This window comes from Oncorhynchus clarkii, unplaced genomic scaffold, assembly GCF_045791955.1.
Source record: "Oncorhynchus clarkii lewisi isolate Uvic-CL-2024 unplaced genomic scaffold, UVic_Ocla_1.0 unplaced_contig_8776_pilon_pilon, whole genome shotgun sequence".
In the NCBI taxonomy this organism is placed as follows: domain Eukaryota; kingdom Metazoa; phylum Chordata; class Actinopteri; order Salmoniformes; family Salmonidae; genus Oncorhynchus; species Oncorhynchus clarkii.
The window spans coordinates 1-26,434 of NW_027259644.1; the positions used below are offsets into that span (position 1 = coordinate 1).

Consider the following 26,434-nt stretch of genomic DNA (forward strand, 5'->3'; position numbering starts at 1 on the left):
GACCATCAGCTTCCTATTTAAGAGGCATTTTCTCAGCTATCTGCAATACAGGAATGACTGAATGTAACGGCTTTCTTGCGGTGAAGGAGAGTCAGACCAAAATGCGGCGTGGCTACTGCGATCCATGTTTAATGAAACAAAATAAACACGAATCAAATACAAAACAATAAACGTAATGTGAAAACCGAAACAGCCTAAACTGGTGCAAACTAACACAGACAGGAACAAGGACAATCACCCACAAACACAGTGAAACCCAGGCTACCTAAATAGAGAGACAATGACTAACACCTGCCTTCGATTGAGAACCATATCAGGCCAGACATAGAAATAGACAAACAAGACATCCAACATAGAATGCCCACCCAGCTCACGTCCTGACCAACACTAAAACAAGGAAAACACTCACGAACGATGGTCAGAACGTGACAGTACCCCCCCCCCCCCCCCCCCCCCTCCAAGGTGCGGACTCCGGACGCACAACCTAAACCTGTGGACCCCACTCCATAATAGTCTTAGTCCACCTCCTTAGCGTCCCTAGATAGGCGACCCTCTTTAATGGCAGCTCGGGACAGAGGGGCAGCTCGGGACAGAGGGGCAGCTCGGGACAGAGGGGCAGCTCGGGACAGAGGGGCAGCTCGGGACAGAGGGGCAGCTCGGGACAGAGGGGCAGCTCGGGCAGGTAGTTGGCTCTGGCAGATCCCGGCTGGCTGGCGGTTCTGGCAGATCCCGGCTGGCTGGCGGTTCTGGAAGATCCCGGCTGGCTGGCGGATCTGGAAGATCCCGGCTGACTGGCGGATCTGGAAGATCCCGGCTGACTGGCGGATCTGGAAGATCCCGGCTGACTGGCGGATCTGGAAGATCCCGGCTGACTGGCGGATCTGGAAGATCCCGGCTGACTGGCGGATCCCGGCTGACTGGAAGATCCCGGCTGACTGGAAGATCCCGGCTGACTGGCGGATCTGGAAGGTCCCGGCTGACTGGCGGATCTGGAAGATTCCGGCTGACTGGCGGCTCTTGCAGCTCATTGCAGACTGGCGGCTCTGGCGGCTCATTGCAGACTGGCGGCTCTGGCGGCTCATTGCAGACTGGCGGCTCTGGCGGCTCATTGCAGACTGGCGGCTCTGGCGGCTCCTTGCAGACTGGCGGCTCCTTGCAGACTGGCAGTTCTGAACAGGCGGGAGACTCCGGCAGCGCTGTAGAGGAGGAAGACTCCGGCAGCGCTAGATAGGCGGGAGACTCCGGCAGCGCTGGAGAGGAGGAAGGCTCTGGCAGCGCTGGTCAGGCGAGGCGCACTGTAGGCCTGATGTGTGGTGCTAGCACTGGTGGTACTGGGCCGAGAACACGCACAGGAAGCCTGGTGCGGGGAGCTGCCACCGGAGGGCTGATGCGTGGAGGTGGTACTGGATAGACCGGACCGTGCAGGCACACTGGAGCTCTTGAGCACCGAGCCTGCCCAACCTTACCTGGTTGAATGCTCTCGGTCGCCCTGCCAGTGCGGCGAGGTGGAATAGCCCGCACTGGGCTATGCAGGCGAACCGGAGACACCGAGCGCAAGGCTGGTGCCATGTAAGCCGGCCCAAGGAGACGCACTGGGGACCAGATGCGTAGAGCCGGCTTCATGGCACTTGGCTCGATGCTCACTCTAGCCCGGCCGATACGCGGAGCTGGAATGGGCCGCACCGGGCTATGCACCTGCACTGGAGACACCGTGCGCACCACAGCATAACACGGTGCCTGCCCGGTCTCTCTAGCCCCCCGGTAAGCACAGGGAGTTTGCGCAGGTCTCCTACCTGGCGTAGCCATACTCCCTGTTAGCCCCCACCCAAGACATTTTTGGGGCTGACTCCCGGGCTTCCTTGCGTGCCGCTGTGCTTGCTTCGCCAACTCCATTCTCCGATAACCTTCCGCGCACTGCTCCATCGAATCCCAGGGTCGACCGCCCACCTGGCTATCTCCTCCCAAGTAGTATAGTCCATGCTCTTGCTGTCCATAACATCCTCCCATGTCCATTCCTCCTTTCGCTGCTGTTGCCCGTTACCACGCCGCTTGGTCCTGTTGTGGTGGGTGACTCTGTAACGGCTCTCTTGCGGTGAAGGAGAGTCAGACCAAAATGCGGTGTGGCTACTGCGATCCATGTTTAATGAAACAAAATAAACACGAATCAAATACAAAACAATAAACGTAATGTGAAAACCGAAACAGCCTAAACTGGTGCAAACTAACACAGACAGGAACAAGGACAATCACCCACAAACACACAGTGAAACCCAGGCTACCTAAATATGGTTCCCAATCAGAGACGATGACTAACACCTGCCTTCGATTGAGAACCATATCAGGCCAGACAGAAATAGACAAACAAGACATCCAACATAGAATGCCCACCCAGCTCACGTCCTGACCAACACTAAAACAAGGAAAACACACACGAACGATGGTCAGAACGTGACACTGAAGAATGAAAAATAAAATAAATGAATGCGCTGAAAGAAGCCACTAGGAAGTTTTTCTGTAGTTGATGCTAGCCCGGCAATCCAGAACCACCACAACTCACGGACTTCTACCCCATTGAAGCATGAGCTTTGTTTTCGTGGCGTTAAAGAAAATGAATGAACGTTCCAGAAAACAATAGGCTAAGTGGATTTCGACTCATCATTACCACATTGAATGGGACCTGCAAATTGACTCACATAGACGAAGGAGCATCATGCTCTCTCCCTCCGCATAAAGACATTTGACTGCAACCACAGAGTACACACACACACACACACACACACACACACACCCAGGAGGCGGACAGACAGACTTTCAAACCAGTAGTGTTTCACTGTCATCGCACACTTTGACAAGTGCCTGTCCCATCAATAGAGCTCTAGGAGATGCATATCGTTCAATCTAGCCGGACAGGGTTTGGCAAACCTTTTTTTTGTATTTACAAATTGTAAAAAAGTTCCGTAGATAATTTAACACCATACCCAAACCGACCGGGCGCAATGGTGCGCAAATTGATTTTGTCTCTCCACACCAAAAGCTGGCAAGACACGCAGGTTAAAATATCAAATACTCTGAACCACTTATATTAATTTGGGCACTGGTCGAAAAGCATTTTTACATTAAAAAAAAAAAATGATGGCAATTTAACTAGCTAGCTTTCAGTTGCTAGCTAATTTGTCCTATTTAGCTAGCTTGCTGTTGCTAGCTAATTTGTCCTATTTAGCTAGCTTGCTGTTGCTAGCTAATTTGTTCTGGGATTTAAATATTGTTGTTATTTTACCTGAAATGCACAAATGTCCTCTACTCTGACAATTAATCCACACATAAAACAGTCAACTGAATCGTCTCTAGTCATCTCCTCCTTCCAGGCTTTTTCTTCTTTGGACATTATATGGCGATTGGCATCTAACTGTAATAGTTACCACGTGAACTCAGTTCATCTTTCAATCACCCAGGTGGGTAAACCCACGGGCCATCTCCTCATTGGTTATCTGCTTCTATAAACCAATGCTGCGTTCAGCGTCACAAATAGAACTGACTTCTATTTTAGTGCTTGGCAACGCAGACGCTCTTTGGTTAGTGCAATTATTGAATAACATGTTTAAATTTGTTTTGCAACGCTCACACACGCGATGTGAGCGGTGCGATCAGCATGTCATTTAAGAGGAACATTTGTGTGTAATCGTGTGTTGTCGGCTATACAGCCGTGTGCCACTCTTCACTTGCATACTTGCCTGCCGTGTTATCGAGTTTATAAGCCCAGCCATGCTGTGGCCTAGTTTCAATGGCAATTAATTCAGGCTATCGGTTTCTCTTACAAAGTGCTGTAAAGACAATGTCTTCTTGCGATAAATGATGGCCCATTTTTATTTTAATGGACCAGTCTGCTTTTGAAGCTGTCTTCTAATGAGGGACTACCCTGGATCCTCTGATACTTTCAGGGTGACTTGCACAAACTTCCTGTCTCGCTTTTAATGTTGTTGCTGTTTTTCTTTTTAGTCCTTTTATTTATTTTATTATTCTCTCCAGAAAATAATTATTATATTTAAATCAGTCTGACTGTGCTGCCAAGGCCGACAGTCTGGTGTGAAGTCGCCCAGAAGAAGGCGAGGAAGTGGGGTTTGGGAATCCTGGTTCCATTTATTTTCTCCTGTAACTTTAAGAGGATGCTGTACCCAGCTCGTCACCATTGGGCTTACTTCAGCCATTACAACACCCCACCTTCAGCCTAGCTCTGCATCAACAGGTAGGGAAGGAATGGCATGAGGGGAATGCGCTTTAAAACCTCTACAGGGTCGGTGGGTCCCCCACGGGACAGTTGAGCTAACGCGATTAGCATGAGGTTGTAAGTAACAAGAACATTTCCCAAGACATAGAAATATCTGATATTGGCAGAAAACTTTAAATTGTTGTTAATCTAACTGCACTGTCCAATTTACATGAGCTATTACAGTGAAAGAATACCATACTATTGTTTGAGAGGAGTGCACAGTTATGAACTTAAAGATGTTAATAGGCAAATTAAGCACATGTTTGCAGTCTTGATACAACATTTTGAACAGAAATACAATGATTCATTGATCAGTCTAAAACTTTGCATGTATACACCGCTGCCGTCTAGTGGCCAAAATCTGAACTGCACCTGGGCTGGAATAATAAATGATGGCCTTTCTCTTGCGTTTCAAAGATTTCTTCGTATTATCTTTTACCAGATCTAATGTGTTATATTTTCCCACATTAATTTCACATTTCCACATACTTCAAAGTGTTTCCTTTCAAATGGTACCAAGAATATGCATGTCCCTGCTTCCGGTCCTGAGCTACAGGCAGTTAGATTTATATATTTATATGTCATTTTATGTGAAAATCAAAAGAATTGTCCGATCCTTAAGAGGATCATCATTATTAATGATCCTAATAGGTCAAGACACCGATAAATTGGCCTCTTCAAGGCGTTGGGGACTGAGAATCGATTGGACCTGAGGGCAGCAGCGGTACCAGATGTGCTAGATTTTCATCATGTCAGTGACTGAGGACGGGGTTGATTGCAGTGAAAATAGCTGCTGCCCCTGTTTCTCAGGCCTGACAGCATTCTCTCTCTCTGCTCATCTGGGGCTGACGAACGTTTAAATAGGTCAGCTCTGGGGCGAATCACACCACACGGTTTTAGTTGTGTTGCTCATTTTAAAAATCACTCCACCTGAAGCTGTTAATGAGAGAAGGATGGCGAGTCCGTCTCTTTGTGTGTCACACATATGACGCTGCAGACCAAATGCATCATCTGATTGACATCATTTATGGTAGTCGGATTGAGGAACTACATAGGGGTTTCAAGTTCAATCTTGCAAATCATGTTTTTGTCGAGTGTTTGTGGGGAATAAAACATTGACGTTTACATGGTCTCTCTGTGTAGGTCAATTGAAATCCCCATGTTGGAAATTAAATACCATAATAACATGGAGTTCCTTATCCTCACCAGAGCTACTCACTAAAGGTGTATGGAACAGAATGGGGTAATAACATGGGGAGTTCCTTATCCTCACTAGAGCTACTCACTAAAGGTGTATGGAACAGAATGGGGTAATAACATGGGGAGTTCCTTATCCTCACTAGAGCTACTCACTAAAGGTGTATGGAACAGAATGGGGTCAGAATATGATGATGATGATGATGATGATGAAGAAGACGGAGGAGAGTAAGCAGCTGTAAATCCTGTTACGTCACAGATTGGGAGCATGCCGCCTTGGGATGAGAAAGGTGGCGACGGGAGAGAATGGAAGCACGCCAAAGTCCGCCCGGCGATCGGGATTACCGCCCTGTAAAAGCACATCTGATTGGTGCAATTTGGGATTAGACGTTTGTAAAACAAGACGTGATTGGAGAGCTCATTAGCGAAGCTACCGCGTCACATCTGGCTCAAGTAGCAGGGATTACAACCATAGAAAAGCACATCTGATTGGAGGAGCACAGATTACAGGCCTGTAAAAGCAAACCTGATCGGAGAAATGGAAATGTGGCTGCTGTGAATAGACATCCGATTGGTGTGTGTAGGATTATGGCATTTGAGTCTGATTGGATGGGAAAGCTTCCAGGCCCTGTGAAGTTTACGTCTGACTGTGGATTAGAGCTGCACAAATGCATCATAGGTCCTAAAAATAGCATGTGGTCTCTAGAATAATCTTACAACGGATCAGACGTGGTCCAATATGGCTCAGATGAGACCTAGGCACACACACACACATTCACAGATTCACTGACATATCTGTAGCATTGATCTGGCATTAACCTAGAGAGTTGATGAGGATCTGGTCATTGACCCAGTCTCACACGCTCGCAATACCTGCCTGTCCACCTGTTCTGAACTATTGAGCGCACCCTGCAGGTGAAAGATGGCAGTGCCCCCCCTATAGAATTGCCTATGGCGATGCCTTTGGAATTCCACATGGATACACCGAACACAACACATGTATCTAACCTGAACATGAACCACTTTCTTTATTCACTTTACATTTCAAATGTCACAGCAAGAAAGGGGATCTTCAACTCTACACATGTTGACAAAGGCCTACCTACAGGGTTAGAGTCAATTCCATTGTAATTCCAGTCAATTCCGGAAGTACACTGACATTTCAATGCTTTTCAATGAAGAATTAATTGTAATTTGGTTTGCTTTCTGTATTGACTGGAATTTAAATTGAATTGACCCCAACCCTGCCTACATGTAACATAAACATTCAGGCCCCGTACCCTGCCTTTTAATTTATTCATAACCCCCTGCGCTCTCCTAACCCTTTGTCCCTAACACTCTGTCTACCTCTGACTCACTCACACAGCGTCCCTGAGGTAACCTTTTGTCGTTATGCCAAACTTGTTTATCAAGCATTAATAATCCAGCATACTTGCCGGCAACGAGTCCGTCATTAATTCTTCAAATTGGGGTTCAAAATGAGCTCTCCTCTTGGTTTCAGAAATACCATGTGGCTATTTACCTCCTCAACTTTTGTCAAACCACTTTTGATTTATCTGTGAAGGACACGCCGCGCTACACTTTAAATTAGGTTCATTTCCTGGTTCTGTCGGCTGAATTTATTCATGTCAAATAATTTACTGGTCGCAGAGGTTGGCCACATGAAAGATGAAAGCAACACCTGGAGGAATTGCAGTAGTGAATAACCTTGATGAATTTAAATGTTTAAGTGGTTTTCAAATACTTGCCCTTTTTAGGAAATGAGAATGTTCCCTGGGGTACCAGTTGAGGTACCAGTATTGTGTAGAAATGAATAGCACTTGATATTGACATCTCAATTAACTCGCGTCACATTTAATTCACCCATGGAAGTGTTATTATTGCAAAGTGGTCGTTGAGCAGTCCTAAGTGTTGCAGTGGCCTGATATCCTGTTGGCAGCATGATGAATATAAACGGTGTGAAAAATACTCCGTCTAGATGAGCTCACCAGATGTGCATGCTAACATTACTCTTCCCTGAAGTGGGGTGGGAACCAGATTTCACAGTGGACTGCCAAGTTCACTGACATCAGCCTAGTAGCTCCACTCTTAAGACACCTGGTGAATGATCAAAACACGTAAACAAAGGAGCGAAGGTAAAGGTGAATACAGAGCGACGATATCCGTCCGTTGTGTTTGTGTGTAAAGCCCAGAGTACATAACACTACTGTTCCAACAGGACACTCAGTTCCATTCACTGACCCTTCATCTAGTTCCTAATGAATCATGTTGGATTGGGAAGTTATGGTGACCGTTCATCTAGTTCCTAAAGAATCATGTTGGATTGGGAAGTTATGGTGACCGTTCATCTAGTTCCTAATGAATCATGTTGGATTGGGAAGTTATGGTGACCGTTCATCTAGTTCCTAATGAATCATGTTGGATTGGGAAGTTATGGTGACCCTTCATTTAGTTCCTAATGAATCATGTTGGATTGGGAAGTCATGGTGACCCTTCATCTCATTCTGCTGTAAGGTGAAAGTGATTGGATGTACTGTAGCAATTCCTCTGGTGTCAGGAAACTGGACTGTAATCTGACCCTGCTGAAATTACAGATCATGCACCGGCTTGTACTTTTGGCGTTGTGTATCATTTACGCTACTTTGGCGTCTGGGAATGGAACACGGAAGCCACATGGAATACCTTTTTTAGCGTGGTCACTGTTAGCGTGGTCACTGTTAACTGTGACCACGCTAACAGTGACCACGCTATGTGAAAACCGGAGTAGAACAGGATCAGGCTTCTTGTCTTACAACCCAAGAGAAGATAACATTAACTCTGTAACTACAATGTGAGAGAATGCCACAGCCCTTGGGGTTAAGGTGTGTGTGTGTGTGTGTGTGTGTGCGTGCCTCAGACTGACGCCTTCTGTTTTGTCTCTCCTATAGATCACCAGAAGCTGGAAAGAGAGGCCAGGATTTGTCGTCTGCTCAAGCACCCCAATATCGGTTAGTCAAATACTGTACAAGTCTAACATCTGTGAATCAGTGTTCCACCTTCAGTTCCTCACTTTCTCCTGTCCTCCACTCCCCTGTCCCTGACCTTTTTAATCTCTTCCCTCTCCTTCACATTTAATCCCTCTCCTCTTTCTGTTCAATGTGCCAGCTGGCACTTCACTGGTAGCAGTAAGACAATCACACTGTTATTCCATAATACACATGCGGGCGCGCGCCCACACACACACTTGACCGTCTGTCTCAGTCCTGGCCAGCCCACTGTGCCAGGGAAACTGTCCCATCATCCATGGCAAAAAAAAAAAAAAGAGTTAGAAAGGACCGGCCTTTTGCCTGGTAAAACAGCAATGTGTCCATCCCCAAGATATCTCACGCCTCAGGGATAAACCCCCACCTCCACACACTCCCATGTAGGCTATCCCCATTTTGAAGGGAACCAACCTTGATACGCCCCAAAGCCGTTTCTAGGTGGATCCTGGGTAAATAAACATTGAAAGTCTGTTAAAACCAGACCTCGCCCACATTCTCCCAGTCCCTTGCGGGCTGCCAAGGGACACACGGAGGCCAAGGCACTGTAAGACTTGACGACCACACTGGGTGTTGGTGTGGTTGTTTTCACACTGTTTGTTCTTTCCCGGGAAGAGAAGGATGAGGGGGGCGGAAGAACAAGACGATGATATGGGGGGGCATTTTGTTTGTCTATCGATGAGAAGACTTGGTGATAAAATGTATAACGTGGGAGACCATTGGAGGAAGAGTGGTTTGGGTGGCCATGTGTCTCAGTTGTCAGTCCTGGAGCTATTATTATTAGATAGGAATACTGGAGGAATACACACCAGATAGGAATACTGGAGGAATACACACCAGATAGGAATACTGGAGGAATACACACCAGATAGGAATACTGGAGGAATACACACCAGATAGGAATACTGGAGGAATACACACCAGATAGGAATACTGGAGGAATACACACCAGATAGGAATACTGGAGCAATACACACCACATAGGAATACTGGAGCAATACACACCACATAGGAATACTGGAGCAATACACACCAGATAGGAATACTGGAGCAATACACACCAGATAGGAATACTGGAGCAATACACACCAGATAGGAATACTGGAGCAATACACACCAGATGGGAATACTGGAGCAATACACACCAGATGGCAATACTGGAGCAATACACACCAGATAGCAATACTGGAGCAATACACACCAGATAGCAATACTGGAGCAATACACACCAGATAGCAATACACACCAGATAGGGCAGACTGACCCAAGCCCCTGGCACATAGACTACTGCAGCATAGATACTGGAGACTGAGACGAGGGTGGTGTTTCAGGACACTGTAGCCATGTCCGATGATACCAGCTGGCACTTCACTGGTAGCAGTAAGACAATCGCACTGTTATTCCATAATACACATGCGGGAGCGCGCCCACACACACACTTGACCGTCTGTCTCAGTCCTGGCCAGCCCACTGTGCCAGGGAAACTGTCCCATCATCCATGGCTAAAAAGAGTTAGAAAGGACCGGCCTTTTGCCTGGTAAAACAGCAATGTGTCCATCCCCAAGATATCTCACGCCTCAGGGATAAACCCCCACCTCCACACACTCCCATGTAGGCTATCTCCATTTTGAAGGTAACCAACCTTGATATGCCCCAAAGCCATTTTTAGGTGGATCCTGGGTAAATAAACATTGAAAGTCTGTTAAAACCAGACCTCGCCCACGTTCTCCCAGGCCCTTGCGGGCTGCCAAGGGACACACGGAGGCCAAGGCACTGTAAGACTTGATGACCACACTGGGTGTTGGTGTGGTTGTTTTCACACTGTTTGTTCTTTCCCAGGAAGAGAAGGATGAGGGGGCGGAAGAACAAGACGATGATATGGGGGGGGGGCATTTTGTTTGTCTATCGATGAGAAGTCTTGGCGATAAAATGTATAACGTGGGAGGCCATTGGAGGAAGAGTGGTTTGGGTGGCCATGTGTCTCAGTTCTCAGTCCTGGAGCTATTATTATTGCCACCCCACACCACTAGAGGGATATCAAAAGACCACCAACTTTACTACCCGGGGCCTCCCGGGTGGCGCAGTGGTTAAGGGCTGTGCCATCAGAGACTCTGGGTTCGCGCCCAGGCTCTGTTGTAACCGGCCGCGACCGGGAGGTCCATGGGGCGACGCACAATTGGCCTAGCGTCGTCCGGGTTAGGGAGGGCTTGGTCGGTGGGGATGTCCTTGTCTCATCGCGCACCAGCGACTCCTGTGGCGGGCCGGGCGCAGTGCGCGCTAATCAAGGTTGCCAGGTACACAGTGTTTCCTCCGGCACATTGGTGCGGCTGGCTTCCGGGTTGGATGCGCGCTGTGTTAAGAAGCAGTGCGGCTAGGCTGGGTTGTGTATCGGAGGACGCAAGACTTTCAACCTTCGTCTTTCCCGAGCCCGTACGGGAGTTGTAGCGATGAGACAAGATAGTAGCTACTACAACAATTGGATACCACGAAATTGGGAAGAAAAAGGGGTAAATCTAAAAAATAAAAATAAAATAAAAAACAAATAAACTTTGGCCCATAAATCTCCTCCAGTGCACAAGCCCGAGGGTACGCAAGACCGGACAGGAAGATCAGGAAGATCACTTCAGTGACTCAACCCACTCAAGTTGTGTATAGCTAAAAAAAGGCATGACACACCCTTCTTAGGGACGGCATTGAAGGTCACTCGTAAGCCAGTGACTCAGCCCCCGTAATAGGGTCAGAGGCAGAGAATCCCAGTGGAGAAAAAGGAGCCTGTCAGGCACAGACAGCAATTGCTCCAGTGCCTTGCCGTTCACCTTCACACCCCTGGGCCAGACAACACTCAATCATAGGACCTACTGAAGAGATGAGTGTTCAGTAATGACTTAAAGATTGAGACCGAGTCTGCGTCTCTCGCATGGATAGGCAGACCATTCCATACAAATGGAGCTCTATAGGAGAAAGCCCTGCCAACAGCTGAGATGCTTAGAAATTCTAGAGACAATTAGAAGGCCTGCGTCTTGTGACCGTAGCGTACGTGTAGGTATGTACGGCAGGACCAAATCCGAAAGATAGGTAGGAGCAAGCCCATGTAACGCTTTGTAGGTTAGCAGTAAAACCTTGAAATCAGCCCTTGCCTTAACAGGAAGCCGTTGTAGAGCGGCTAGCACTGGAGTAATATGATAAATTGTTTTGGTTCTAGTCAAGATTCTTGCAGCCGTGTTTAGCACTAACTGAAGTTTATTTAGGGCTTTATCCGGGTTACCGGAGAGTAGAGCATTGCAGTAGTCTAACCTAGAAGTGACAAAAGCATGGATGAGCTTTTCTGCTAAATTTTACAACAAAAAGTTTCACATTTTTGCAACGTTACAAAAAAGCTGCCCTTTAAGTATTCTTTAGGTTCGTCAAAAGAGGGATCAGGATACAGAGTAGCGCTGAGTTCAGTTTTATTTGAGACGACTATACAACCATCAAGATTCATTGTCAGATCAAACATGATAACATGAATGCCTAGCATGACTGATTACTGTCCTGCCTATTGAGTGTCTAAATCATCTGTCAGGTTTCATACCGTACCCTCATAGGATGTGTCTCAAAACCTACCCTTCAAGGGCCTAGCTATAGAGATAATAACCCAAGTGATTCTACACTCTTAGAAAAAAGGGTTCAAAAAGGGTTCTTCAGCTGTCCCCATAGGGTAAACATTTTGGGTTCCAGGTAGAACCATTTTGGGTTCCATGTAGAACCCTCTGTGAAAAGGCTTGTACGTGGAACCCAACACGGTTTTACTTGGAACCAAAAGGGTTCTAAGTGGCACCAACAAGGGTTTTTCAAAGGGTTCTGATATGGGGACAGCCGAAAGAACCCTTTTAGGTTCTAGAAAGCATCTTTTTTTCTTTCTTCTAAGAGTGTATTGAAGGAAGTTCCCATATTGCTACAGTATGCCATCTTTACTCTGTCTGAACATCCATCCCTCCTCCTTTGAGGTCATCCGTCTCAGTTTCATTCTCTGATTGGCTGGTGCGTGTAGCGATTGCTTCATTAGATGCCTCGGAGGTGGGATGTTATCTCTGACTGGGACCCAAGGGGATTCCTGTCCTCTTTCTCCATTTTATTTTTCCCTGACCTCTACCTTACCCTTTCTCCAACTCCTTTCCCCCCCCCCCCCCCCCCCCTCCCCGTCTCTCTCACCCCCATCTCTCTCTCCCTCATCCATCTGTATAATATCATCACCCAGGGAAGTCGTTTTCCTCTTGTGTGTTAATTACACTGATGGCTGGCTAATTGGTTGTACCATATAAACCTAACATACCAACCATGGCAAGGTCTCCTCATGGTCATCCCTCTCCAAGGGTTGTGTTCATCTGTGCAGAAGATCAGGCCAAAATAGCTGGGTGTGTGCGACACCTGTTCAGAGACCCAAAACCCTAAGAATAGAACCGAGATTTGGCTGGGCCTGTTGACCACTCGGCCTGTCCTGCTGACCAATTGAAAGGCGGTAACACCTGACTGGCTGTTTCCTGCATGGTGACCCGTGTAGCCCTTGGCATTAAGATGCTGTACGCTGTAAATAAGTAACGGTTCCTGGAGGATCCTTTAGGGGTTCTTCAGATTGAAACTGTGAGGAAACCGCTATAAATCCATAATGTAGAGGCCTGTGGGATATTCATTGAAGAGGAAAGGGAAGAGGATACTACATGTGATCTCCATAACATAACAATACCAATTGACATACCTTTGTACGCCTCCTTGTCTGTATACCTACAGACACAAAAGTGAACAGTTCAGTCATCTGCACTCAATACAGCCAGCCTTCAACATGTTCTTATAGCCTACATATTCTTACCTATCTGTTGATTGATATTCATTGAATTGTGTTCATTTTCTGTTTTAAGAAAGATTTGCACAAATATGAAAAGACAGATGGTATCATCATAAAACAATATCAATTTAGATCATACAAGGGACAAACCTTACCTTTTTTATATTGAGTTCTTTACAATGTTCAGTTAAGTGCCTGTACCTGCTGTCCTTTTAAATTCAAATCAAAATGTTACAGTTGGGCAGTTCGGTTCCTGCAAGAACCCCCACCAACTAAGGAGGTTCCTCGATGAACCCCACCTATGGGGTTCTTGGAAGAACCTTTTTTTGGGGGCAATTTTCTAAGGTTCTTCAGAGAACTTTGAGGATCTAAGAAGAACCCTGGTTGTGAACCCCTCATGTTTAGACTATAGGACATCAGGGTTATATGACGACATGTATCAAGGCAGACTGCTCCAAATACAGTTCACTGAACTCTCAACAGGGTCATATTTCAACAGGAAGCATTTATACTTCCTGTATGATGTGTCCGTCATATGAAAGCGTTTTGTACGCTATAGGACGTGATATTGATGTGGTTAAGCATTCATTATTGATTGATGTGTTGGGAAGTGGGCTGATATGGCACAATACATCAACAAGACATCTCCTGACACATTAAAGGAAATGCCCATTGAACACGTTTGGGATGTGTAGTACCATTGATGTGAACCTCTGCTGTATTGTGTTCTGAGTCTGTCTCCGTGAGATGAATGTGGAGTTTGTACGGCCTCCGAGGTTTATTATGGATTCAATTGAGTCAGGCAGGAGCGAGGACGTTTAAATCAGGGTCATTTGTGTAATGGATGAGGTTCTCTTCCTCACTGACTTTTTTTAAATTTTCTTTGCCTGGCACACAGACCACACGCACGCACGCACACACACAAGCACAGACTGGATGACTAAATGGTTCCGTCTGAAGTGCATAATTTCTAATCAGACTTTTGCTTTCTCTCTCTCTTCCTCTCATCCCCCTCTCGCTCATTTGCTCTCATCCCATTCCCTTCCCCTCTCACTCGCTCTCATCATCCCCACTCGCTCTCACCCCCCCCCACTCCTCTTTCTCTCGCTTGCTCTCATCCCCTCCCCCCTCCTCTCGCTCTCATCCCCTCCCCCCTCCTCTTGCTCTCTCTCACACAGTGAGGCTCCATGACAGCATATCAGAGGAGGGATTCCACTACCTGGTCTTTGACTTGTAAGTACAATGTTTCTTTCAATATAATCGACCCCAACCATCCGACCAGTGGTGTATAACCCACCGTCGACCCCAACCATCCGACCAGTGGTGTATAACCCACCGTCGACCCCAACCATCCGACCAGTGGTGTATAACCCACCGTCGACCCCAACCATCCGACCAGTGGTGTATAACCCACCGTCGACCCCAACCATCCGACCAGTGGTGTATAACCCACCGTCGACCCCAACCATCCGACCAGTGGTGTATAACCCACCATCGACCCCAACCATCTGACCAGTGGTGTAACCCACCGTCGACCCCAACCATCCGACCAGTGGTATAACCCACCGTCAACCCCAACCATCCGACCAGTGGTGTATAACCCACCGTCGACCCCAACCATCTGGCCAGTGGTGTAACCCACCGTCGACCCCAACCATCCGACCAGTGGTGTATAACCCACCGTCGACCCCAACCATCCGACCAGTGGTGTATAACCCACCGTCGACCCCAACCATCCGACCAGTGGTGTAACCCACCGTCGACCCCAACCATCCGACCAGTGGTGTATAACCCACCGTCGACCCCAACCATCTGGCCAGTGGTGTAACCCACCGTCGACCCCAACCATCCGACCAGTGGTGTAACCCACCGTCGACCCCAACCATCCGACCAGTGGTGTATAACCCACCGTCGACCCCAACCATCTGGCCAGTGGTGTATAATCCACCGTCGACCCCAACCATCCGACCAGTGGTGTAACCCACCGTCGACCCCAACCATCCGACCAGTGGTGTATAACCCACCGTCGACCCCAACCATCTGGCCAGTGGTGTAACCCACCGTCGACCCCAACCATCTGGCCAGTGGTGTAACCCACCGTCGACCCCAACCATCCGACCAGTGGTGTATAACCCACCGTCGACCCCAACCATCTGGCCAGTGGTGTAACCCACCGTCGACCCCAACCATCCGACCAGTGGTGTATGCAAGACATAGCTTCAGCCACAATGTCCTACAGTGACCAGAAACAATACAATCCCTTCGTGGCTTTCTAAGATATGTACAGTATCCTTAAACACCTAGTTCAGTAGGCCTGCAGTGTTATTGGATTTAGAAACTATTCTTACTTCAAAAGTGAATAGGTTATTTGGGTTTAATCAATCTAACCCAAATTTAGAAGAGAATAAGAGAAGGAATCTGATCACTGTAGACACAGTGTAACTCTTCAAATACGCACACACACACACACACACACACACACACACACACACACACACACACACACACACACACACACACACACACAGAGAGGGCATGAGCTTAGGTAAGGTAAACAAAGCTGGCGAACATTTCCACTAGAGCAAATCGCAGGACGGCGTTGTCCTCCTGTCAGTGGGGCATCATGGGAGATTAGCAGCGGGCATGTTCCCCCGGTGTCGTCCGCCTCCTCCATCTGTTTCATGTCCTCACTCCCCCTGCTCTCCTCCCCAACACACTCTCCATTACTGCTTTATTACAGAATTATCTTATTCAATGGGTGGGTGTGTGTGCGCGCGCGAATGGATATTATAACACTACACAGGAATCACTGATGTTTGTATGTACCGGTGTTCTGTATGAGCACTGTGTTCTGTATGAGCACTGTGTTCTGTATGAGTACTGTGTTCTGTATGGGTACTGTGTACTGTATGAGTACTGTGTTCTGTATGGGTACTGTGTACTGTATGAGTACTGTGTACTGTATGGGTACTGTGTACTGTATGAGTACTGTGTACTGTATGAGTACTGTGTACTGTATGTTTACTGTATGAGTACTGTGTACTGTATGAATACTGTGTTCTGTATGAGCACTGTGTTCTGTATGTGTACTGTATGAGCACTGTGTTCTGTATGGGTACTGTGTACTGTATGAGCACTGTGTTCTGTATGAGTACTGTGTTCTGTATGAGCACTGTGTTCTGTATGAGTACTGTGTTCTGTATGGGTACTGTATGGGTACTGTGTACTGTATGAGTACTGTGTACTGTATGTTTACTGTATGAGTACTGTGTACTGTATGAATACTGTGTTCTGTATGAGCACTGTGTTCTGTATGAGCACTGTGTTCTGTATGAGCACTGTGTTCTGTATGAGCACTGTGTTCTGTATGGGTACTGTGTACTGTATGAGTACTGTGTTCTGTATGGGTACTGTGTACTGTATGAGTACTGTGTACTGTATGGGTACTGTGTACTGTATGAGTACTGTGTACTGTATGAGCACTGTGTTCTGTATGGGTACTGTGTACTGTATGAGTACTGTGTACTGTATGGGTACTGTGTACTGTATGGGTACTGTGTTCTGTATGAATACTGTGTTCTGTATGAATACTGTGTTCTGTATGAGTACTGTGTTCTGTATGAGCACTGTGTTCTGTATGAGCACTGTGTTCTGTATGAGCACTGTGTTCTGTATGAGTACTGTGTTCTGTATGAGTACTGTGTACTGTATGAGTACTGTGTTCTGTATGGGTACTGTGTACTGTATGAGTACTGTGTACTGTATGGGTACTGTGTACTGTATGAGTACTGTATGAGTACTGTGTTCTGTATGAGTACTGTGTTCTGTATGGGTACTGTGTACTGTATGAGTACTGTGTTCTGTATGGGTACTGTGTTCTGTATGGGTACTGTGTACTGTATGAGTACTGTGTACTGTATGAATACTGTGTTCTGTATGAATACTGTGTTCTGTATGAGCACTGTGTTCTGTATGAGCACTGTGTTCTGTATGAGTACTGTGTTCTGTATGGGTACTGTGTACTGTATGAGTACTGTGTTCTGTATGGGTACTGTGTTCTGTATGGGTACTGTGTACTGTATGAGTACTGTGTACTGTATGTTTACTATATGAGTACTGTGTACTGTATGAATACTGTGTTCTGTATGAATACTGTGTTCTGTATGAGTACTGTGTTCTGTATGAGCACTGTGTTCTGTATGAGTACTGTGTTCTGTATGGGTACTGTTTACTGTATGAGTACTGTGTACTGTATGAATACTGTGTTCTGTATGAATACTGTGTTCTGTATGAGTACTGTGTTCTGTATGAGCACTGTGTTCTGTATGAGTACTGTGTTCTGTATGGGTACTGTGTACTGTATGAGTACTGTGTTCTGTATGGGTACTGTGTACTGTATGAGTACTGTGTTCTGTATGGGTACTGTGTACTGTATGGGTACTGTGTACTGTATGGGTACTGTGTACTGTATGTTTACTGTATGAGTACTGTGTACTGTATAAATACTGTGTTCTGTATGAATACTGTGTACTGTATGAATACTGTGTACTGTATGAGTACTGTGTACTGTATGAGTACTGTGTTCTGTATGGGTACTGTGTACTGTATGCGTACTGTGTACTGTGTTCTGTATGGGTACTGTGTACTGTATGGGTACTGTGTACTGTATGAGTACTGTGTTCTGTATGAGTTCTGTATGAGTACTGTGTACTGTATGAGTACTGTGTTCTGTATGAGTACTGTGTACTGTATGAGTACTGTATGTTTACTGTATGAGTACTGTGTTCTGTATGGGTACTGTGTACTGTATGAGTACTGTATGTTTACTGTATGAGTACTGTGTACTGTATGAGTACTGTGTACTGTATGAGTACTGTGTACTCAGCTCTTTGCTACACCATGTTCCTTGGTTGTATGCACACTGTAAATGTAGTCATTGTTAGATAAACCTGAATACTAATTATATTTTGTCTGTGTGTGTGTGTGTGTGTCTCTAGAATCTCTCCAGGCTTGGGAATAACTAACACAGATCCGTAGATGGCCTCTCTTAGCATCTGTTCACCGTCTTCTCTCCATCAACTCGCTCCTTCTTTTCTCTGTTCTCTTGTCACTTCACTGCTCCCTTCTGGGGAATTTACATAACCAATGGAAAAGGGTACATCACACTTCCCATTGGTTCAGAGCTGGTCAAGCTTGAAAAAAAGCCATATACACTGAACAAAAAATATAAACGCAACATGTAAAGTGCTGGTTTCATGAGCTGAAATAAAAGATCTCAGAAATGTTACATATGCTCAAATTTTGTGCACAAGTTTGTTTACATCCCTGTTAGTGAGCATTTCTCCTTTGCCAAGATAATCCATCTACCTGACAGATGTGGTATATTAAGAAGCTCATTAAACAGCATAATCATTACACACGTGCACCTTGTGCTGGGGACAATAAAAGGCCACAATGTGCAGTTTTGTCACAACACAATTTCACAGATGTTTTGAGAGTGTTCAATGGACATGCTGACTGCAGGAATGTCCACCAGAGCTGTTGCCAGAGAATCTAATGTTAAAGCCCTTTTTTTGGGGAAAAACTCATTCTGATTGGCTGGGCCTGGCTCCCCGGTGGGTGGGCCTGGCTTTTTCAAAATGTTGTTAAATTACAGCCTTATTCTAAAATTTATTTAAAAAAAAAAATCATGACAAAACAAAACCGTCTTTTAGAAATGTTTGCAAATGTATTCAAAATAAAAAATACCTTATTTACATAAGTATTCAGACCGAAGTTAAAGCCTACAACAGCCCCAGAGTTTGGTGAGGACATGAGTCCTCTGGTCTAAAGGGGACATATTACAGTATGATTTAGACTTTTGTTTGCCTAGCCTCTTATAAATCAGTTTGAACCCTGACCTGAGGGATTTGATTACAGTGTTCCTTCACTACATCTCTCTCTCTGCCTCTCTCTCTCTCTCTCTCTCTCTCTCTCTCTCTCTCTCTCTCTCTCTCTCTCTCTCTCTCTCTCTCTCTCTCTCTCTCTCTCTCTCTCTCTCTCTCTCTCTCTCTCTCTCTCTCTCTCTCTCTCTCTCTCTCTCTCTCTCTCTCTCTCTCTCTCTCTCTCTCTCTCTCTCTCTCTCTCTCTCTCTCTCTCTCTCTCTTATATTTATATATACTCTGTTACCATCGCATATTGGCTCCATATTTCAAACATTTTTGACACACAGATCAATATAACTTCAGAAGAAGACCATTACCATGACTTCCTCTCTCTCTACCAGTCTCTTGTGTGTTGGTAGCAGTTTGACAGTGTTTTATGTGATAGCTGGAAGGGGAAATCCGTTCCAATATATTTTAAATGCTGCATTTCATTTGACTAATGGGCTGTTAAATTTATTTTGATTTTTTAAGTATCAGATCAGGGATGAAAGCTTTTCTCTATTTTTACCCAAGTAAAGAATGACAACAAACAATAAAACTGCAGTGAGGCTAAATCACATTGACCGTGAATAGAAGAGGTACTTTAAAAAAAAAACTTTTATTATAGCCACCTGCCTGCCATTTTATATTTTAATGTGTTCCTCCATTCAATGAACGACCACTTCTTACTAATGCGTTATATGGAACAAATTGAAAGCATTGCGAGAATGCCTGTGGTTTGTCGCATGTGACAGTAGGCCAGAGAAAGGTTGTTTGGATAGAGTTTTGGGGACAATGACTTGGACAAATCTTTGATACGTAACAATAGAGCTTACATAAAGAGAAGAAATAGCATGTATTGTGCAACAGTGGTTTACATTTAGGAACAGAAAATTAGGCATGGGCGAAAGGAGAAACTAAAGTCACACACAAACAGGAGGGACTACTTTATCAAATGAATGGGAATTAAAAATAGAAACGCTAAAATCGGAAAAACAAATTGTCTTGGAGTGATATTTGCATGGTCAAACCTGAAGTCTTCGAGATGAACTGTTGTGACCTTCAGTTCCCTATAACCTTTACCATGAAATTATGTCTTAGGCTAATACTAAGTGTGAGCGCACTGAACAAGTATTAGTCTGGTGTTGTGCCAAGAGTGGTTACATGAAACCTTCCCATCTCCTGAGTTGCCCAGTTCCTTGAAATAACACTTGGAATTTGGGACATTTAGCTCATTGTAATACACAGCATTCCAATCTAGTGTGAACCATAAATGTTGAGATTCTAACACCATTGGAGTGTGTTATTCTAATGATCAGAAAGCACAAGCATAATTGTTGTCTTTTGTTTAATTCATGATTTTTTTGTGTCTCATATCCTTTCTCTCTCTTCCTTGAAGATGCCTGAATGGCAGATTTGCATAGCTAATTGCAACACTGTTCTCCGGGTCTCCCGCGGTTTTCCGAACTTTTCGCTTGGAATGAACTTGTCTAATTTTCCCGTCTGTTTCAGGGTGACTGGTGGGGAGCTGTTTGAGGATATCGTAGCCAGAGAGTACTACAGCGAAGCAGATGCCAGGTCAGACTCACACAGACTCAAATCAAATCCAACTTTATTAGTCACATGCACCGAATACAGCAAGGGTGTTGACCTTACTGTGAAATATTACTTACAAGCAAGCCCTTAACCAACAGTGTAGACCTTACAGTGAAATATTAATTACAAGCCCTTAACCAACAGTGTAGACCTTACAGTGAAATATTAATTACAAGCCCTTAACCAACAGTGTAGACCTTACTGTGAAATATTAATTACAAGCCCTTAACCAACAGTGTAGACCTTACTGTGAAATATTATTTACAAGCCCATAACCAACAGTGTAGACCTTACAGTGAAATATTAATTACAAGCCCTTAACCAACAGTGTAGACCTTACAGTGAAATATTAATTACAAGCCCTTAACCAACAGTGTAGACCTTACAGTGAAATGTTACTTACAAGCCCTTAACCAACAGTGTAGACCTTACAGTGAAATATTAATTACAAGCCCTTAACCAACAGTGTAGACCTTACAGTGAAATATTAATTACAAGCCCTTAACCAACAGTGTAGACCTTACAGTGAAATATTACTTACAAGCAAGCCCTTAACCAACAGTGTAGACCTTACAGTGAAATATTAATTACAAGCCCTTAACCAACAGTGTAGACCTTACAGTGAAATATTACTTACAAGCAAGCCCTTAACCAACAGTGTAGACCTTACAGTGAAATATTAATTACAAGCCCTTAACCAACAGTGTAGACCTTACAGTGAAATATTAATTACAAGCCCTTAACCAACAGTGTAGACCTTACAGTGAAATATTAATTACAAGCCCTTAACCAACAGTGCAGACCTTACAGTGAAATATTAATTACAAGCCCTTAACCAACAGTGTAGACCTTACAGTGAAATATTACCTACAAGCCCTTAACCAACAGTGTAGACCTTACAGTGAAATATTAATTACAAGCAAGCCCTTAACCAACAGTGTAGACCTTACAGTGAAATATTAATTACAAGCCCTTAACCAACAGTGCAGACCTTACAGTGAAATATTAATTACAAGCAAGCCCTTAACCAACAGTGTAGACCTTACAGTGAAATATTATTTACAAGCCCTTAACCAACAGTGTAGACCTTACAGTGAAATATTATTTACAAGCCCTTAACCAACAGTGTAGACCTTACAGTGAAATATTAATTACAAGCCCTTAACCAACAGTGTAGACCTTACTGTGAAATATTAATTACAAGCCCTTAACCAACAGTGTAGACCTTACTGTGAAATATTATTTACAAGCCCATAACCAACAGTGTAGACCTTACAGTGAAATATTAATTACAAGCCCTTAACCAACAGTGTAGACCTTACTGTGAAATATTAATTACAAGCCCTTAACCAACAGTGTAGACCTTACTGTGAAATATTAATTACAAGCCCTTAACCAACAGTGTAGACCTTACAGTGAAATATTACTTACAAGCCCTTAACCAACAGTGTAGACCTTACAGTGAAATATTAATTACAAGCCCTTAACCAACAGTGTAGACCTTACAGTGAAATATTAATTACAAGCCCTTAACCAACAGTGTAGACCTTACAGTGAAATATTAATTACAAGCCCTTAACCAACAGTGTAGACCTTACAGTGAAATATTAATTACAAGCCCTTAACCAACAGTGTAGACCTTACAGTGAAATATTAATTACAAGCCCTTAACCAACAGTGTAGACCTTACAGTGAAATATTAATTACAAGCCCTTAACCAACAGTGTAGACCTTACAGTGAAATGTTACTTACAAGCCCTTAACCAACAGTGTAGACCTTACAGTGAAATATTAATTACAAGCCCTTAACCAACAGTGTAGACCTTACAGTGAAATATGAATTACAAGCCCTTAACCAACAGTGTAGACCTTACAGTGAAATATTACTTACAAGCAAGCCCTTAACCAACAGTGTAGACCTTACAGTGAAATATTAATTACAAGCCCTTAACCAACAGTGTAGACCTTACAGTGAAATATTAATTACAAGCCCTTAACCAACAGTGTAGACCTTACAGTGAAATATTAATTACAAGCCCTTAACCAACAGTGCAGTTCAAGAAGAGTTAAGAAATATTTACCAAATAAACTGCAGTAAAAAAATGCACACAATAAAATAACAATAACAAGGCTGTATACAGGGGGTACCGGTACCCATTAGAGTCAATGTGTGGGGGCTAGTTGAGGTAATTTGTACATGTAGGTAGGGGTAAAGTGACTATGTATAGATAATAAACAGACAGTACATGTAGGTAGGGGTAAAGTGACTATGTATAGATAATAAACTGACAGTAGCAGCAGTGTACATGTAGGTAGGGGTAAAGTGACTATGTATAGATAATAAACAGTGAGTAGCAGTAGCATAGTACTGACACACCTTCTTCACAGCAGCTATGTTCATGGTCTAGTCAAACACACGTCAGTGGACCTGAAACCACACATTATAGAGAATGTATTTGGGTTGAGGATTTTTCATCATTAGAGTTAGTTTCAAAATGCCACAATTTAATGAGGACAATGATAAATGTACTGTTTATACATAACACATTTCACACACACTATAATGAGCAATTATAGTAGTTTGTAACTATGAATAATCTATAGGTGTGTTACTGTATACACCCTCCCTCTCGTTGTTGCTGTAGTGGTTATGGTGTCTGTGTTATATCTGTGTGTGCTGTCTGTAATGTATCTTATACAGATAATCTTCTGTTTTTCTGTTGCTCTCCCATCACCAGGCTGTACATCTATACAGTACCTTCTATGTCTGCTTGTATAGCATTCTTCATTAACAAACAATGACCTGAGAGTTTGAAATCCTCTCATTCTAGTCTGACTGTTTCTACTCATACCAAAAAATACTTTTCAATTTAAAAGGATATTTGGGGATTTTGGCATTGAATCTACTTCTCCAGAGTCAGATGAAGTCATGGATACCATTTGCATGAAGGAGCAAATGCTAACTAGGGTTAGAGCAGTTACTGGAAGTCTAGCATGCTAGCAGATACCCATCGACTTCGTCGTTGCGCTAACGTCAGTTAGCAATTGCACTAGCGCTAGTTAGCAGCTTCCTTCAAACTGCACGCAGTCGTAACATTTTTATCCATCTGACTCTGGGGAAGTAGATAAAGGGCCTCATTGCCAAAATCTTTTGCCATTTCTGGTATTGGAAGTTAATGATTTATAATGATTTATAATTATGGATTTACCACTTTCCAAAGTTTGAGGTAGTACAAAATGTGAACTTTACTACTCTCGAATTTTTTATTTTTATATTATTTTAGTTTTGCTGTCCATTTTTCTTCTGTTCTCTGATGTGTTCTCTCGTCCTCCCTTGTGTTCTCTCGTCCTCCCTTGTGTTCTCCCGTCCTCCCTTGTGTTCTCCCGTCCTCCCTTGTGTTCTCTCGTCCTCCCTTGTGTTCTCTCGTCCTCCCTTGTGTTCTCTCGTCCTCCCTCGTGTTCTCTCGTCCTCCCTCGTGTTGTCCCGTCCTCCCCCGTGTTCTCTCGTCCTCCCCCGTGTTCTCTCGTCCTCCCCCGTGTTCTCTCGTCCTCCCTTGTGTTCGCTCGTCCTCCCTTGCTTCTTCTGGCCTTGTCTCTCTCCTCCACAGCCAATGCATACAGCAGATTCTAGAAAGTGTAAATCATTGTCACCAAAGTGGTATAGTTCACAGGGACATGAAGGTTAGTACACAACACAGAGACTATGCTGGCACCATGCCCGCCCCTCGCCCGCCTGCCCTCCCACCCGAATTCCACCACAAATGAACAACCACCAACCCCCCTTACCTACTACCCACACAAGCAGCTTTCCTCCTCTCTTCCATTCCCAACCACCAGCCACCCTGACCCCCACCCCTCCACCAATCACTACTTGTGGCTGAGGTCAGGTGACCCACCAGGGGGCTGGGGCGGCAGGGAGATGAGGTGACACCAGCTCACCTTGCCCTCCTCTGTAAACAAACGATATGCATGTAGAATCTCTTTCCCGGTCCTCGGCTCTCTGCCTTGAACGCCTGCTGTGAGCCTGGGTCCTGGGAGAACGTCTGCTGTGAGTCTAGGACCTGGGGGATTTGATAAGCCCCTTTTTGTTTTGGTGGGGGGGTTGAGGTGAAATAGTATCAATACATTCACCTCCCCCTACTCCCTCCCCAGGGTCGAGCTCACAGCTGGCGGGGAGTTAACACCACTTCTGTTTTATGACCCGGGGGGATAGCGGGTGGGTGATGATGTCATAGCCAGATGTCCTGGTTCTTAATGATGCAATCAGAACACACTTTTGCATAAATTGTCTGGCCAATCTTATAGCCTCATTCACTTATTAGAATCTCTACCACCTTGCCTTTCTCTTATATTCAAGGCAATCCCATCCAATTGGGTAAATAAATTCTCTAGACTGGGGTGCTAGTGGTCAAGGGGTGGTAATTGGGGGGGATAGTAAAGACCACTCAAACATCATCCCCACCACCACTGCTGCCCTCCCCAGTCTCAAGCAGAGCGCATGTCACAGACAGTGAGTGTGAGCTCGTCAATAACCTACGCCCCCTGGTGTTTGCATGCAGTCATTGCATTCAGCAGATCCTCGAGGCTGTGCTCCACTGCCACCAGACGGGCGTGGTCCACCGCGACCTCAAGGTGAGTAGAGACACTGGGAAGCCAAACACAGCCTTTCCTCCTCTCCCTCCTTCTTCCTCTCATTCCTCTCCTCCTCTTTGAACTCTAGTTGCAGGGTGACCTCATTCATCCAGACGGACTTTCAGATTCATCCGTTTGCCTTTAAATAAATACACCCCTTAAGTAAATGAAGGTTGAATAAAAATGAAGAACTTTGATAGACTGTCTCCGACACGTCGCCTGGGTCAGTTGAGACGAGAGAGACACAGAGCCCGTTACAGAGCCAGTTATTCTACTGATCCTGATGGGGAGGCAGGTAGCCTAGTGGTTAGAGTGTAGGGGAGGCAGGTAGCCTAGAGGTTAGAGTGTAGGGGAGGCAGGTAGCCTAGAGGTTAGAGTGTAGGGGAGGCAGGTAGTCTAGTGGTTAGAGTGTAGGGGAGGCAGGTAGCCTAGTGGTTAGAGTGTAGGGGCGGCAGGTAGCCTAGTGGTTAGAGTGTAGGGGAGGCAGGTAGCCTAGTGGTTAGAGTGTAGGGGAGGCAGGTAGCCTAGAGGTTAGAGTGTAGGGGAGGCAGGTAGCCTAGAGGTTAGAGTGTAGGGGAGGCAGGTAGCCTAGTGGTTAGAGTGTAGGGGAGGCAGGTAGCCTAGTGGTTAGAGTGTAGGGGAGGCAGGTAGCCTAGTGGTTAGAGTGTAGGGGAGGCAGGTAGCCTAGTGGTTAGAGTGTAGGGGAGGCAGGTAGCCTAGTGGTTAGAGTGTAGGGGAGGCAGGTAGCCTAGTGGTTAGAGTGTAGGGGAGGCAGGTAGCCTAGTGGTTAGAGTGTAGGGGCGGCAGGTAGCCTAGTGGTTAGAGTGTAGGGGAGGCAGGTAGCCTAGTGGTTAGAGTGTAGGGGAGGCAGGTAGCCTAGTGGTTAGAGTGTAGGGGAGGCAGGTAGCCTAGTGGTTAGAGTGTAGGGGAGGCAGGTAGCCTAGTGGTTAGAGTGTAGGGGAGGCAGGTAGCCTAGTGGTTAGAGTGTAGGGGAGGC

The 26,434-nt window shown here is 45.2% G+C and overlaps 1 protein-coding gene across 1 annotated transcript; it reads left to right on the forward strand.

Annotated features, from left to right (window-relative positions):
* The first annotated feature begins 5,732 nt into the window (after positions 1-5,732).
* LOC139400589 (calcium/calmodulin-dependent protein kinase type II delta chain-like) lies at positions 5,733-25,577 on the forward strand. The gene is made up of 6 exons (XM_071145358.1): positions 5,733-5,786; positions 8,361-8,451; positions 14,485-14,539; positions 20,722-20,787; positions 24,414-24,486; positions 25,365-25,577. Exons 1-6 carry the CDS (start codon positions 5,733-5,735, stop codon positions 25,443-25,445), a joined length of 420 nt encoding a protein of 139 aa, XP_071001459.1. The 3' UTR covers positions 25,446-25,577.
* Positions 25,578-26,434: the final 857 nt, after the last annotated feature.

What these genes read in the sequence shown, in the direction of transcription:
- LOC139400589 (XM_071145358.1), top strand. Translation starts at nt 5,733, where the DNA reads ATGCCGCCTTGGGATGAGAAAGGTGGCGACGGGAGAGAATGGAAGCAC. An exon ending in GCTCAAGCACCCCAATATCG is followed by an intron (nt 8,452 to 14,484) that starts GTTAGTCAAATA and finishes TCTCTCACACAG; the next exon opens with TGAGGCTCCATGACAGCATA. An exon ending in CACTACCTGGTCTTTGACTT is followed by an intron (nt 14,540 to 20,721) that starts GTAAGTACAATG and finishes CGTCTGTTTCAG; the next exon opens with GGTGACTGGTGGGGAGCTGT.